The sequence below is a fragment of the Rhinopithecus bieti genome, unplaced genomic scaffold (genome assembly GCF_001698545.2).
Source record: "Rhinopithecus bieti isolate Rb0 unplaced genomic scaffold, ASM169854v2 scaffold_23881, whole genome shotgun sequence".
Lineage (NCBI taxonomy): Eukaryota > Metazoa > Chordata > Mammalia > Primates > Cercopithecidae > Rhinopithecus > Rhinopithecus bieti.
This window is the reverse complement of record NW_016811421.1, coordinates 540672-558252: the sequence shown is the minus strand read 5'-3', so window position 1 is coordinate 558252 and position 17581 is coordinate 540672. Positions and strand designations below refer to the sequence as shown.

General features: G+C 40.9%; 1 protein-coding gene across 1 annotated transcript in view; it reads right to left on the bottom strand.

The window, feature by feature from the left end:
* The window catches only part of ICA1 (islet cell autoantigen 1), a 161237-nt gene that overhangs the window by 23713 nt on the left and 119943 nt on the right, over positions 1-17581 (bottom strand). Inside the window, 5 exon segments of the mRNA XM_017893892.1 lie at positions 2649-2690; positions 2793-2855; positions 5580-5632; positions 7688-7754; positions 7757-7784. Of these exon segments, the coding sequence (XP_017749381.1) occupies positions 2649-2690; positions 2793-2855; positions 5580-5632; positions 7688-7754; positions 7757-7784 (253 nt within the window).

Below are 17581 nucleotides of genomic sequence, written 5' to 3'. Positions count from 1 at the left end.
TTATTTCTTGACTGTTTAATGTTGTGCATATTGTAATCAGCATTTTAATTCAGGATTTGGGCCTTCCGGCAGTTTTTCAAAGGGCACACATTTTGAAGTCAACAAATTAATGAGTGTTCTTTTCTTCAGTCACCACAAGTTTTCTGTGCACTGACAGAATATTTTTATTCTACAGAGCACGTTAATATTTAAGCTGATGCTACCCTATGGATTGACAACATAGAAGCGGAGGCAGACAGTGGGGCAGCACTGCTCATGCCTGAAGAAGGGCTGTGTGGGTTGGCAGTGAGAAAGAGAAAAGAGAAATTATGTGACATTGCCTTTAACTGAGACAATGTGTAAACCAATACTTCTACCTGAGAACAACTACACATTTTAAGGGACCAGCACATTAATATCTCTATCTTTAGAATTACATAGAGTGCTCAAAAAAAGGGGTATGGACTGCTAGTCTACAAAACTAACAAAGATCGTAACTATAAACCAATGAGATATGAAAGCTGTTTTAAATAAGTAGACAAGTGTCAATCTCATCCCAACATATCTTGGCACATGCTTTTGAGGAAGTTTATAAAAGTAAGCATCTATCGCAGGCAGCGGCATTTCTGATTTAATTCTCTGAAGAAATGCATGACCACTGGGTTAGGGTTGTACCTTTATTGCTGAGTTAAAGAAAGTTAAATTCTAAAGCCAAGAACCTTTTTTTTCTTTTTTTAAGAAAGAGGGAAACAAAATACAGACTCGTATTTGCTGTGTCTGGGTAAAGAAACACCAAGATACACTGGGGGATGGAAGTATTAGAATAGGGAGGGGGTTAAGGAAGAGGAAAGAGAGTGAGGATTCTTTTACTGTGTATTTTTTTTTATTGTAAGTCGGCTTTTGTCCCAATGTGAATGTACTACCTAGTCAAATTCAAACATTAAAATGATAAAATTAAAGAAGGTGATAATAAAAGCAAAGAGCAAATTATATAAACAAGATGTTGGGAACGAAAGGAATAACAGCCTTCCTATCAAAGTAAGTTCAAGCACGTGAAGGATTATAAATACATTTCTTAACTGGTAAGACTTGCTGAAACTGGGTGGTGGGTACCTAGGCTTGTTCTATTATTGTCTTTACCTAATTTTGGTAAGAATAAAATATTTATCCCTGCCAAAGAATAATTTGTAAAAGATGCCTTTATTCTATCAAAGTAATGTGTTCTTAAGCCAAGGAGGAAAATTTTTTACAAAAATGGACACCATGTATAGCAATCTACATTAGCTGCTTATTACTTCCACTACCTGGTATGATTTCAATGTTTACAAATGATTAGTCATTTTGATAAAATATGCATGGATATTCACACAATACTGCATAGTATTCTACCTGTTGTAAGACAGTAATAGGGAAAGCAGGTATCTGTCCTCAAGTTTATATCCCTAAACCGTGAAAACTTAATGCTAGAGGTGTGGTGCCTTTCCACTTTTGAAAAAACTTTAACCAATATCCTCTGTCTTCCAGAAACTCTCTTCCTCATACACTCTGTAAATTAAATCAACATCAAGCCCAGACTGAACTGAGTTGTCTGCCCTGGTTGACTGGGGCCTGCAGGATGACCTCAGCCAATCTGTAGTCCTGTGAGAAACCTGTAAAGCCAGGGGAGGCTGCATGACAGCCACCAGGGCGTAGGAGGCTGTGGAGTTTGGCTCCAAATTTCAGGGGTATTTTGGACTCTTGGTACATCACTAAAAAGAAACCCTTGGTCAGATGGAGAGCTAAGGCTATAATTAGGCTGAACCCTCTCCATGTCTTAGAATTACTTAACACTATACATGTCTCACTCAAATCCATGGTTCTGGAATCTCTTTTGGGAGATTATTTTGTAAGTGATTTTAGGTTTGGTAAATTCGGATGTGGGACTTAACTAAGCAAACTCTCCCTCTGCATCTACCTAAGGGTCAGTGGAGAGTTAGCACAGTAAACCACCGAGAAAACATTACTAGTCCTACTATCTCAACTCATGACCATTTGACACAACCCTGTGGTAGAGGCCATCAAGTACCTCTTACACACGATCTCCAATTCTGACAATAAACCACCAAGGCTGTTGCTATTGTTTCCATTTGACTAATGAGAACAACTAAGGCTTAGAGAGTTTAAGTATGAAGCAAATCGCTTAAAATACAGGCCATTTATGGTAAAACCAGTTTTTAAATCCACATGTGTGATTCTGAAAGCCATGTTTTTTTCTACTATAGCATGTGACCCCTGACATAACTTTTAGCTATAGTAGTTTGAACATTATGAAATTCATTATACCAATGATGATAGATCCCCCATACTAATTTGTGCTTGGGCATATTTAAGGTCATTTATAAAGACTGTCACCCAAGAAACTTTGCTTTGGAATGCAAAGCTATTAAAAAGAATAACATTACATTTTCTTACATGCAAAAGAGTAATTTAAAAAATCAAATATGTAGTCCCAGCTACTCGGGAGGCTGAGGCAGGAGAATGGCGTAAACCCGGAAGGCGGAGCTTGCAGTGAGCTGAGATCCGGCCACTGCACTCCAGCCTGGGTGACAGAGTGAGACTCCGCCTCAAAAAATAAAAAAAAATACAAAAATCAAACAAATCATAATCCCAAAGAAACACATAAATCTTACCACCTTCCTCAGGTTTCATGTCTAACAGTTCATCTATGGGTCCTTTAGAGAAGAGGAAAGAAAACAAATTATGAGTTAGTTTCATTTTGTGAGGAGTTTGAGTCAAATAATTAAAATTGAGTAGTTTTCCTTAATCTAGATTACCTGAGCCTGCAGTATGTGTAGCGCTTTTGTCTAAGGCAGATAAAGTACTTTTTCCATCTTCAGCTGTAATATAACACGTGCAACTGGTTACCAACAACTCGAAATGGTGTGCATGTTCATATGTTATTGCAGTGTAAGGTAAATGCACAGCCTCAGGAAGAAATGGGATCCACAAACTCACTCAGGCAGAAGCAGGGGTCCTCAGATTACACTGGACTCCTGCTACCGGCTCTCAGAGAATGCTGAATTAACAGCTCTGAATCTTTGCTTTGTTTGGCAGACAACCTGAAAATCATACGACATCGATCTAACACTTCTTCCATGGACAAGTGTGTGACTTAAGTAACTGACTATTACTTGATGATGCTAATGAGCTTTAGCCATATGGGCCTGGCTAAAATGAAAAGGTAGATTACTAAGTGAAAGAAGTCAATCTGAAAAGGCTACACATTGCATGATTCCAGTTATATGACATTCTGGAAAAGACAAAACTATGAGGGCAGTAAAAAGATCAGCGTTTGCCAAGGGTGTGAGGGGAGGAAGGGATGAATAGTGGAGCACACGGAGGTTTCAGGGCAGTGAAACTATTTTGTATGGTCCTGTAATGGTAGATACGTATCATTATACATTTGTAATACCCACAAAATGTATAACACCAAGAGTGAATGCTAATGTAAGTTATGGACTTTGGGTTATAATAATGTCAATGTAAGTTTATTGACTATAACAAATATACCACCTGGTATAGGATGTTAATAGTGGGAAAGGCTACGTATATGTTGGGGAAAGGAATATATGGGAAATCTCTATACTTTGACCCTAATTTTGCTGTGAACCAAAAACTATTCTAAATAATAAAGTGTGTCTGTGTGTATGTTTGTAATAGAACAACCTTAAAACTTGATTTGCTCATATGTTCATTAGCCTTTCTGCAAGTCACAGAATAAAAGAAATATGATACTTCATTATAATGGATTTTATTCTGTGCATATATAAAACAAGATGATCGACATTTACAATCTCAAAATATGCAAATACCACAAGCAATTATACTGCACAAGGAACGAGAGAAAATCTGATTCCCCTGCATTGTCACATATTGTATGAATATATAATTTATATAGATTTATAACTTGCATACAAATATAATAAACTGCAGTTTATATTTTCCCACAGAACCCATGTTTTCCTATCCAATTACCTTGACTATGACAACATTAGTGATTCATGCTGTGGGTACACTGAGGCTGGAGGGCTTAGATCCACATAGACAGAGAGCTCTTTTGCGGCCAACAAGAGCAGGCCCAGCTGCTCCCTTTCTCCTCCTGCCACTCGCTCCCCATCATGCTCTGGAGCATGGTTTCTCTGACGTTCTCCAGGTCCTCCCGGGCCTATAACCTTTGCCCAGGCTGTTTCTTCTGCTTTGACAAGTCTTGCCATAGCACTTGGCTTAGCCAGTTTCCCGATCTCCTCAAGTTGTGTCCTCTCCATCACATGTGCCCAAAGCCCTGCACCTCTCCCTTGGAGCTCCCACCAAAGCTGGAGCTGCTGGATTACTTGTGTAATGATTAGATTACCATTTGCTTCCCCTTTTGACTGTCAGCCTCACCCTGGAAAGGACTGACTATGTCTGGTGCACCACTGTATGCCCAGAGCCCAGCGCCATACCTGGCACAGAGGCAGCTCAATAAACGTCTGTTGAACACATGAACAAGTGTGTGAGTACTTGTATGTGAAGGTGTACATGCATGAATGGATGACACGAAGCAAGCATTAGAGGCAAAAAAGTGAGTCTTTTTTGTTGTTGTCATTGTTGTTGAAAGGCAGATAGGAGAAAAGCAAATAGGAGGAGAAGTAAGTGGGTGGAAAGATAAAAAGGAAGATAGAGGGTGAAGGAGAAGAATGGAGCAGAGGGGAAGTTCCAGAATCTGCTTTGCCTCCTCCTATCTTCCAGAAAGGTACCATACCAGAGGGTGAAGCAGGAAGAGGTGCATATGTCCCCAGGGAGGCCAGGTAAACACACTGTTGGGCTAATTTTAGTTCTCTTCATAACACCTATAAAACACTCCCCCGCATCTCCAAGGAGCTTGGGTGCCAGTGAAGTGCTTGGTACTGCATCACATTAGTTCTACCACAATCTATCAAACCCTCTACCCCTTGGTGAGGTGAAGGACCGATGAAAAAACTGGCAGTAACAGCGGGAGACAGAAATAGCTGATGAGCCTGCAGAGCACACTGTGCCACCTTCCAATGCTCTGACCCCTTCTCCTAACACATCAGGTTCACTTCACCTGAGGGATCCGGGGGTTGCTCGGCACTGGCAGGCTGAGGCATCAGCTGGCAGGGCAGAGTGAGCAGTTCCCATCTGTTTCCAACATCGACGAATACCCACCCACCCCACACACACCGCCAATCCACGTCTCCTGAGGTCACAGCCTCATCTTATTAAAACTAGAACTAGTCAGGGTCACAGCAGAAATCTTATAACCTGCTATGAAAAGAAACAGCGATTTGCCAGTTCCCATCCTGGCTGCCCCCTAAAGAGCTGCTGCTGACATGACTGTGATATGATTTTCTGGTTCACAATACACAGCCTCTCTCAGTAACGCTGTAGGGTTGACATCGTGGATATCTGAACATTTAGAACTGAGTCTAAAAGCAAATCAGCCTTTTCTCAGTTGAAAAAGAAGAAAGGCCTAGGAGGAGTTTGCCAAAAAGGAAAATGACTTGGCTGTTGAACATTAAGTAATATTTCAGAAGCAATTCTAAACGAAAATCAAAACTTACTCTTAAAACTAGAGGATTCCTTGCGCTGGTTTTCTTCCTCTAATGAAATTAATCTTAAAATAAAAAAGAGGTTTAGTCGTCAAGTTCTATCAATGTTATATTTATGATACAGCCAGATTTTCAGTACAATATTACTTCACTTTTAACACAAACACATTACACACGCACACACACACAAACAAGGGTCAACATATAGTCATTTACATGCCAATTTGCTGGCCTTCTGTCCCTTTCTGTAGCATCTTAATGTCTGAATTTGCTTTCATCACAAGGCAAATATTCTGTAAATATCTAGATGGGCAGCTAGATATAAATAAGATAGATGCATACAGTCATCACTTTAAAAAACAGTAAAAATTAATAGTAAAAAAACTGTAAAAAATCAATCAGAATTGATTTCTTCTGATTCCTAGTGTTATAGGAGAGGACATCTTCAGAGGTTAGCTCAGCTACAGAGGCTGCAGGCAGGACCACTCACAAATCCAGGCTGGCCGTCTCCTACTCAACTCTCACCACCGCTTTAAACGCAAAGACACATCACTGCCCTGAAACTCACTTGGTGCCTCCGAACCTTCCTCCTAGCACCATGATGCATCTTCACCTGCTACTTCTAAACAAAATTCATGTTCAATGTTCACTGTCATTTTAAATAGTTACTGGGTTATACTTTTTGAGCTTTTAAAATGAAGTACTAAAGTATTTGAGAAATCTGAATTAATTAAAACAAATCAAGAAAATCCCAGGTAATCCCCTTCTAAGTAAAGGTGAATGCTTTATTTTGATTGTATGAACTTATATGGTGAAAAGAAGGTACAGGGACCCACTCCAGGCCTCACCTCTTACTACACAAGAGTATGTGGGCAGCCCCTTAACCTTCCAGAGCCTTCCTTCCATCTTTTACACGATGAGGAAAATCCCAGCCTTGATGTCACTGAAGGTTGTCATGAGATGGAATTAACATAAATAAAACACCTAGCATTGTACCTGGTTCACAGTAGGTGCTCACTAAAATGATAGCTAGCAGTATTACCATCATCAGGAATGGGTTAAACTGGTTCACCATAAACTAGCCAATTGTACTAGATTCAGATCATATTCTATGGTCTGTCCTTCAGTGAGAACTTGTCTTCATTCTGCACCAAAAAATTTACCTAGTACATATATGCTTTAAACTTTAAAAAGGCTAATATTGGCAGCAAATTTTCCTGTGGGACAAAAAATATGTCTGAAAGTTGATTTAGAAATACAATAAAAGTATAAGCCTATTTTACTATAAGATTGTCATCTAAATTTTTGTGTGTGTGGAAAAGGAGTACAGAATAGAAGCAAGGGCATCCATTTTGTTTTCCTAGGTCGGCCAGTTCAAAGACTAAATACATTCCTGCAAGCTATTACATCTCCACAGAAAATGATACAGATTCACATTTAAACCTCCTTCTCACTGTATGAGAATGGGAACCATGCACCACACATGCTGAAAAGTTCATCTCAGTATTTAAAATGACAAGAGGCACCTTCTTTGAAAAGGGGCATGAAATGGAGATGGAGCAGTCATTTCCTGTACTCAAAGCTGTTCTCTGTTTCACAGAGAAGAAAACAGACATTCTGCATGGTAGAAAACACAGTGCCAAAATCCAACACTTTCATATGGTGATGCCTTAGTATGCATGTGTCCCAGGGCAATTTCACAGGAAAGCTCCTTCAGTGAGAGAAAAGCCAGGGGATTTCCTATCTAGAAGAGCATCTAGTGTTGACAACAGACCAGATAGGGTCCAGAAACCAGAGAAAGTGCAAAGCTGGGGCTCAGGCCACAGGCAGAGAGCCAAGGAGAGCTGGGGACATTTGCCCTGTCTTGCCCCAGTCAGCTCCTCACAAGTGTGCCCTTTTAAGTCCCCTGGAAACCGATCTCTTACTGGGATACGTGAGTCACGACCTAGCAGGAACATGTGTTAAAGGGGTTTGGCCGGGATGCTAATACATCTACTCTGAGAAGTGAGGAAGTAAGACAATGAGTCTATGTCTGAGGCCCAGCCAGGTTCCGTCAGCGAGAACCACGTCACTCTCACCTGTGGGAAGAAAGATGTAGAGGGAAGGAACCTGTGACTTACTGACTCGGCTCCTGCACAGCCGCATCTGTACTTTCCTGCTGGGTGATTTTCTTCTTTTCTTCTTTTCAACTAATTTTTTCATAGGGTCTTGTAAGCTCTTGATCACAAGCCATAGAAAAATGAAAGAAAAAAAAAGAAGAAGAAATAGAGACAAAAAAAAGAAAAGAAAGGTTATCAATACAAAAATTCAACTGTCATTGGTCCCAGCAACCAAACTTTGAATTACAGGTATTGGGAGGTGACCTTGAACCAATCAGTTGGAAGAAATAAAATTTTATATGGTGAAGCAACAATGTTCTCAGACACATCCAATAAATACTAGCATATATAGCAGAGCTGATTTGCCACTAGATTTATGTTTTCCCTTTTGAGACAAGTTATTCAAACGCGGCCTTTTGGCTATTGCTAACTTTATTTTTCAACTTCAACATGCAGTTAAGATAAACATTCTGTTCTGTTCGCAGCCCACACACTGACAAAGTAGAAGTTCCTCCCACCTCCACCAGAGATGAGACAATTTCATTTTATTTTTAATTTTGTTTGCTATTTTGCAATCTAAAACCCAGTTTTAAAAAATAACAGAAAACAAAACCTTTTCCTAAAAAACCAAAAATAGTGGCCTAACATATTCTGACAACCTAACTCCCATGAGTGGACAGAGCAGGTGCATCCAAATCTTTGTAGATTAAAAGGGTGAGAGTCTCTTTTGGCACATCATTTGTTGGAGTTACTGTTTTCAAGGCTTACCAAATATTTAAATTTTTTTTTTTTTAAAGGAAGTGCCTAGAAACTGTATACCAGTGACAATGACCCTGAAAAAAAAAGCAAAACATTTCTAGAACTGAATAATGAGTTATACAAAAAGATCTCTATTTCTGGCCCTCATTAAAATACAAACCTACAAATACGAAAGAAACATCTCAGGATACTTATCCTTCTTATATTCTTAGAACTACTAAAATCCAAGTCATGAGCCTGGGGCCCTCACCTTGTTTCTCCTGTCCTTCTCCTGCCTATCATTCACTTGTCTGACACACACAGGAGGCAATCAGGTTTCATGGCCAACTCTGATTGATTAGTACTGGCTGACTGGAGGGCCAGTGAAGATGGTTCTCAGGCTGTGTCTCGGCAGAGCAGACCTGTGATTGATTTTGGTGTCTGCCATGGACACCAGATGGATACTGGTGTCACACTTCCAAACTGCCAGCTCTGTTTCTCTCCCTGCACAGAGTAATTTTCCTAAAACACCCACGCCATCATGTTATCCTTCTATTCAAGAATCTTATTTCTTGAGAAGGACCAGCGTATTTCTTTATTTAAGAACTTCTTTATTTCTTTCCACTTCTAATATCAACCTCTCTGACCAATTTTGAAGATCTTCTAAAATGCGATCTAGCCTAACTTTCCCAACTTGCTTCCTACCATCCCCCCAAAATGAGCTTTCTTTCAATTAGGATGGTCTCCTCATAGTCTCCCATGTGCTAGTTTCTTCCTTCCTTTGTTCGTTCTGCTTAACTTAAAATGCTCTATTTGTTTATCCTCATTAATCCAATGAATGTTTTCAAAGCGCAGATCAATTACCAGTATTTTCTGTAAAGCTTCACTAAGCATGCCAGATTCAGGGAAGTCTTTCCATATCCAAACTGTACTTCAGTTTTATTAATATTTGATCATATTTATCCTGTATTATGTTTTGTCTCTGTAAATTATTTTCTAAATTAGAAACATAATAGAACCACATGCAACAAGTTTGATAAAAAAGTAAAAATTACTCATAATTCCATATCCTTAAAATTATTATTTTCATATATTTTCTGTTTTCTTCATAGTCATACTACTTGTATGATTGGAATCATTGTATAAATATACATATTATGTAAATATATAGAGAGACAGTGGTCCTTTTAACCAATATAATTTGTGTAGATATTTCATAATTTAAAAAAGGCTTATTAGACTGGAGAATATAAAAAAGACTTTATATACCTTAAGAAGTTAATATTAAAATTGAAATATAAAAGTGTGCATTCCTTCACCAATATTCTAAAGTAGGACCTAGGTCTTCTCTGAGTATATGTCCCCTGATTGGAGTTCGGAAGCATTTTCTTGCATAAAGCACATCCGTAAGGCACTGACATCATTTTTAATGACTCCTATTTCTGGGCATTTAGATCAGTTAATTCAGTTAACAAATAGTTTTTGAGCACTACCCAAAGACAGGTGCTGTTGGGGTTCTTTGGATACACCGGTGAACATAACAGACAAATTATTAGCTAGAGATGGGTCCAGGCAGATAATTAAAACAGAGGGATAGAAAATGATTGGGTCATTACTCCAGTTAGCAGGATGTCCTCTCTTGTAAGTGACATTTCAACAGAGAGCTAAATAACAAGACAGAGCCAGCCATCTGCAGCTCAGGGAGAAGAGAGAGCTCCGAGTCAACAGCTCAAAGGTAGGAATAGCTTGGTTTGTCTGAGGAACAAAAAGAATGCCACTGGAGCTGCCATGTAGTTGGCAAGAGTACAAGTCTTATGAGACTGGGATAAGGAGGTCGGCAGGGGTCAAATGGGGAGGACATTCCTATATCCAGATTCATCAATATTTAACATTTTGGCCCATTTTGTTCCATCATCATCTTTTGCTCTTTCTGTCTCCCTAATGCATGACAACTAAATGCAATACATGATCCCTGGCTGCTGCAGCCTGCACTGGAGAGGAAAATGATACAAAGGGCAGTGTCAGGACAAATGAGACAACTGGAATATGGACTGCAGTCTGGATGTTCATGTTTTTTTTATATACCCCAAAGCTTCCAGCGCAAGTCAGGCACGTGTGTGCGTGTGCGTGTGTGTGCTTAGTATATGTGCAGCCAGGAGGAAGCAGTTCAATAGATTTCAAGGATGTACTCTTTTCAATCCATCTGCCAATTACCGCATTTTATTCATGTACAAACACACACACACACACACACACACACACACACACACACACACGCCTTTCAGTAGTTCTATTCCCCCACAAAATGGTCCAACTCTGGTCAAAGTGAAGCCAGAAATATTTTCAGCCAAGGTTCTGATGGCTCCCAAGATTCACTTTTAAATTTTTAACACTTCTCCAGGCCTCCTGGTTTGCTCAATTATCTTCTCGTTGTGTTTCCTTTTTATCAATCAACGCTAGGCAGGGCCAGGACATGTCTGCTCTCAGCTGGCCCCGTCTAGCTGCCACAGCGCTTGCCTAAACCCCTGAGATGCCCTTGACAGCTCCACGGTTATCATCCTTTCTGTCTCCAGCCTGACCTTCCCTCATAACCACACTTGAGCAGCTCTCAGACAATCCTTTTGTAATGTAAACCACTCACTCCTCCTTTTCAACCCCTACCCCTGTTGGCCCATTAGCAGGGACTCAATTGTTGCTCCCTGTCACCACAATCACAGTTAAGTCACTATTGTGCTTCTCCCAACAGAATGGCTGTAGTTCCAACTATTTAAAATTATTATTAATAATTCCTGTGGCAACTGCTCCTCTCTTCCTACTATGACTATTATTCCTATAACAATTTGGCTGTTGCAGCTCAAGAGAGGTGCTAAATATGTACTTGTTGACTGATAAATACATGTACATAAGGTTACACTAAAAAAACTACAGCTCTTTAGCTAGGAAATTCAAAGGCTCAGGGGAGTAATTTGAAAAGGTTTATAAAACCACAAGCAAAATTAATACTAAGCACATGGACTTATTTATTAAATATTAGAATTCTGAACCAAGGGGAACACACACACACACACACACATACACACAAGCTTAACTGAGCTATAATTCAAATACCATAGAATTCACCCCATTTTTAGAATTCACCATATTGTTCAATGGTTTGTAGTACACAGAAAGTAGGTCCTTGAATAATGTCATTTTGTTACAATGTTGATGAGAAAAAAAAAAAAAGGATTTCCTGGCCCAGGGTCACCGTCAGGGTGGAGTTTGCACATTCTGCCCATGTCTGAGTGGGTTTTCTCCTGGCTCCACTCCAGCTTCCTCCCATATCCCAAAGCTACATAAGTCAGGTGAAAGTGTGATTCTACATGGTCCCAGTGTGAATGACTGTGGGGGTGTGTGTCAGTGCAACCTGCTACGGGGTGGCATCCTGTCTAGGACTGGTTGCCATCCTGTGCCCTGAGTTGCGGGGATAGGCTCCCACCATCCACCACCCCGAACTGGAATAAGCAGGTTGGAAAAGGAACAAATGAATAAATAAAATTCATCATAAAAAATCCTTCAAGTATATAATTATACAGAAGCATGACAATAAACACTGTGATAGAAAAGCAACCGGTGAGCCCACTGCATTTGTGATTGTGATTGAACTGCCTGGTGGTAGGCGATGCCTTAAAATTTTTGCTTCGTCAACACTTATTAATTTAACCCACTACCACTCTGACTCCCGGTCACTCACTGATCCACCAAGAATTGGGTAAGGAATTATCTTACTTTTTTTTTTAAACTTTCTTAAATGTACATATAACTTAGATTTCTTTCAATGTTAAATATTAGAAGTGTTTTGGGTCTTTATTTAGAAGTGTGGTGATGTTTTTGTGACCATAAATTGTTGCATCATAAGAACTCAACTCCTGCTTGTATAATTAGACTATGGTAAAATTGATTTCATTATATATTGTTTTGCTTAAAGTCACAGTTTCCCAAGAACCAACTGATGACAGTAAGTAAGGACTTACTGCATTCACATAGTTGTACGACCATCACCATAATCAATTTCAGGACATTTTCAAGCGACATCACCAAGACAGAATTTTTAGACCAAACGAAGCTAAATACTCTTCAATATAGCAAGGAAAAACACAATAACACATATGGAACTTGTTTCTTACAAAAGATAGTATACATTGAAGATATAAAGAGGATAAGGGGAACATTAAAAGGTCATGGAGGGGCCCAGGCTCATTGGCTCACGCCTGTAATCCCAGCACTTTGGGAGGCTGAGGCGGGTGGATCAGGAGGTCAGGAGATCGAGACCATCCTGGCTAATAGTAGAGACAGTAGAAAACCCTGTCTCTACTAGAAGTACAAAAAATTAGCCAGGCGCGTTGGTGGGCTCCTGTAGTCCCAGCTACTTGGGAGGCTGAGGTAGGAGAATGGCGTGAACCCGGGAGGCGGAGCTTGCAGTGAGCCGAGATCACGCCACTGCACTCCAACCTGGGCAACAGTGCAAGACTCTGTCTTAAAAAAAAAAAAAATCATGGAGGAAAAAATCATAACCCTCTTCATCCCCGCAAATGAGTTCCTGGGTATGACCGTCAGATACAGGATATTCTATAGACTGCTCTCCCCGAGGTTTGATCACAAGGCTCAACTAGGGGTACAAGGTGAAGGTGAATTAGGAACTTCAAATTATTTTCAACTCCACAACTCAGTTGAGATGCTTAACTCTATAGAATGCACAGAAGTCGGGGTGACAATATTTTCTGTGCGACATGAACACCTGCTCAGGCAAAATGAATCTAAGAGGCCTGTCTATGTATATATAGATGAGGCAGCCAACAGAAGAACTATTATTTCCAATTACTGGCTGATGGGAGCCACATTTGAATCCATGTCCAGAAATGAAAACTCCAAAAACATTCTGTTTCTAAACCCCAAACCCACTCAGTCTCTCATGAAAATTGCTCATGAAAATTGCTGTGTATTAGCAGCCCACAGAGTCATACAAGACTGAAAGGTTCCTTGTGGAGGAAAGAATGTTTTTAGACTAAGTAACTTTTCTCTGTTAAGGCTGCACTAACACGCTAATAATTTCCATCAATGCTTAAATGGTTTCAGGAAGCACATACACAGTATATAAGATCAGTGTGACAGAGGAAACACGCAGATCGAGCTTGCAAAAGTGTCTTAGAAAGGAAACAGCTTAATATAATAATGGGAGTTACTACTTCCTGTATTAGGAAAATAAAAGCAACAGCAACATTCATCTGAATGAATGCAAAACTACTTAGCAAAACAAATTTCACAGACACAAGGCCAGCAGCCAGTTCTAATAACCTAAATTTAATGTTTAACTTTGACAGCTGAGTAGTATCTTCTCTAGCCTTTAATTACGACATCTAATTTTCTTATGCTACTTTCCATTAATTATATTGTACACATATGAAGGTGCCAAGTAATTGTCTATAAAAAAAAATAAAAGCGTTCAAGATATGGGGCATGGTTAAAAAGTGTTGAATTCAGTTGGGTGTGTGTATATATGTGTTTATACAAGTAGAAGTACATGAGAATAAAAACAGAGGCCACAGTGATGTGTACTGGCCACATAATTCATGGACATTCAGCACATACGTACTCTCTTGCCCTCACCATGCACTTACAAATTTATAAAGACACTATATAAGAAACACTATTACTCTATAACTAGAGGTAACCTTGAATTGTACTGTACAAAAAAGTAAAATTAGAGAAAAACAATCACAATCATAAACAAGAGAGATAATATTCTTTAAAAATAAGATGGAAAATTGATAATGAGAAGGCACCATACCGTCCTGGAAACAAATGGACTTTGGAGATGGATCCCATAGTGCTGTGGCACAGACATTGTATCCACTCCTTGGAGGTCTTGTTTACCCACGAGAACAATGGAGGTAATGATGAGTATTCGTTGTGTGATGTTGTGAGGATGAACTGACAGGGTGCTTCTACACAGTACCAAGCTCATACCAAGCACTCAAAACTTGATTTCTTATCAATGACTTTTAAAGTTCTAAAGGAAATTCGACGTCTTAAGTGCTCCTCCTGTGGTAGGTACTGTGCTCTATGTTTTCTGTATCTCACTTAATCCTCACAAAACCCAGATAAACCTTGTATTCCTGCTTTCCTGACAGGAAAATGGAGACTTGGAGAGGTGAACTGACTTGCTTCAGGCCATTTGGCTATTAACAGGTAGTAGCAATATTTGAATCCGGGTCTTAAATATTCTACAACTAGTTAAGAAATGGTATTAAATACCCAAGCCAGCATGTAGTGACCTTCCCCTTCAATATGAGGGGTTGGGGAGATCAAGAAGACTTCATTCCAAACTCTAAAAGAAGAGCCATACATTCCCAGGTATCTGAAGGACTGACACACAAATCATGCTTTTTGCCTATAAGCAAACACTTCAAAGTGCTATTTTAAATTGAAAGTTTGCAGCTGTATTATTTAAACGTGGCACTTCTGCTTTCTCCTCCTCCCTTTCCGCCCCGTGACCAGGAGTACCCCTGGAAAGCAGTGCATGGCCCTGCTGGGGAAGGCAGGGGCACCCCCATTCCCAGTCTTCTGCAAAATGGGCATGCAGGCCCAGGCAAACGACTAGACCTTTCTGAGTTTCTGTTTCCTCATTTGAACAAGTATATCAAATGTTCCAAGGTTATTTTGAGGGTTAAAGGAAATATATTCACTTTCTATATGTCAGTGCTGAACCTCGCAGTATTATTAATTACAATCCCAACCTTGGCACACTGTGTGACAAATTCTCCTAGACATTATTTCACCTCACCCTTAGCAGAGCGTTTGGCCCAGACAACCTACCCACACAATAGTAATATTTTTCCCTTTCCCCTCAGGGAGGAGTTAGGGAATGACAGAGGTGGGGGTTGGAGAAGCAACATGCCGTTGTGAAGGCCTGAGCTACCAGCTGCCTGGGAGAACCAATGCCAGTCGCCATCAGGCGTGGATGAACGACTGACAAGCCATACTCTGGCTCGTCCCCCTCAGATTTCAGTGGTGGCCTTGGTCAGTCCCTCCACTCCCTCCTTTCTTGGTGACCTGGATGCATCCCAATTTGCTGTTTCCAATGATCTGGACTGGAGCAGCTTGGGAAAAAAACAGCCTTGCTAAATGCTGTGTAAAGTAATGACACTGAGAGAAAACTTGAAAGCCTAAAAGGATATCCTGGATGCTCGCCATATGTAATTGCCTTGTTGGGACTGGTAACTAAAATAGCATTGCAGGGATATTTACCCAATTTTCATAAAAACTATTATGGCTTTATTTTGAAAGCAAGTAACTACAGAGCCATGTGGCCTGTTGGTAAATGTTCCAGTGATTAACTGAGAAATGTGGAGGTGGGTGGAAGAAGGCTGCGAGGCATACGAATTTGAGAAAAACAAAATTTAGAAAAGGATGTTTTTTGAATTTTCAAAGCTAAAAGCATTCTGGTCTCTAGAATGATGTTCCATCTAACAGTGCTAAGACCTATACCCCAAGAGAGAAAGGAGGAAACATGGGCACATCTGTTTCAATGGTTATTTTCAGGGTTTTCAGGGTTATGTTTTCAAATTCAGGTTTCCTTAGCGTTAAAATCTTGGCACAGATCAAGAGCAAGTTACAAAGCCAAACTGCATTTTTTAGAATTAGCCCTCTTGCAGAGATAGGAGGCTCTACTGTCTTTTCTGCCTGCAGGCCTGCCCAGCCCTCTTCTATCCCTGGTGGGAATTCTTTGAGCCCAGACCAAGGTCTGCAAAGCTGAAGGACAGGTTTGGGAGTTGCCAGAGTGTCTGTGAAAGCCAGGGAAGGGATGGGTTGGGTTACCCTGGGGTGAGATCTGGCCAGACCTCCTGTCCCACTGCCATTCATAGCCTCACCTGTGAAACTCACATAAAACTGATAATCTAGGATGAAAATGGAGAGTAAGAAAGTAACGTAACCAATGTAACCTAGAAACCCCAACAAACTCTCCTGTGTTGATGCTTCAAATGGCTGTCTTCTGGATCTACTAAAGAATTCATAGTAAGTACATCCCCATTACCAGCAGTATGGCATTACTGAAGCCTTCACCATGGCTGTTATCCTCACCACTGCCACCACCATCTCAACAACCACCACAACTATTACCATCACCCTTACCACCACCACCACTACCACTTATCTCTTTCACCACTATTACCATTATCTCCTCTACCATCACCACCACCATTATCTCCTTCACCACCACTACCCCCACCACTACCACCATCACCTCTTCCACCACTACCACTATCTCCTCCACTACCACCACCACCACTATTATCTCTTTCATCACCACTAACCCCACCACTACCACAATCACCACCTCCTCCACCACCACCACCACCACCACCACATCTCCTTCATCACCACTACCACCATCACCTCTTCCACCACTACCACCATCTCCTCCATCACTACCACCACCACCATTATCTCCTTCATCACCACTAACTCCACAACTACCACCATCACCTCTTCTACCATTATCACCATCACCTCCTCCACCACCACCATTATCTCCTTCATCACCACTACCCCTACAACTACCACCATCACCTCTTCCGCCACTACCACATCAACCGCCATCACCTCCACCACCACCACCACGACCACTACCACTACCACCATTATCTCCTTCATCACCACTACCACCATCACCTCTTCCACTACCACCATCTCCTCCACCACCACCACCATTATCTCCTTCATCATCACTACCCCCACCACTACCACCATCACTTCCTCCACCACCATCACCACCACCATTATCTCCTTCATCGCCACTACCACCATCACCTCTTCCACCACCACCATCTCCTCCACCACCACCACCACCATTATCTCCTTCATCACCACTACCCCTACAACTACCACCATCACCTCTTCCACCACTACCACCATCACCTCCTCCTCCACCGCCACCACCATTATCTCCTTTATCACTGCTACCCCCACCACTACCACCATCACCTCCTCCACCACCACCACCACCACCATCACCTTATCTCCTTCATCACCACTACCCCAACTACCACCATCACCTCTTCCACCACTACCACCATCACCTCCTCCACCATCACCACCACCACCACCACCACCATTATCTCCTTCATCACCACTACC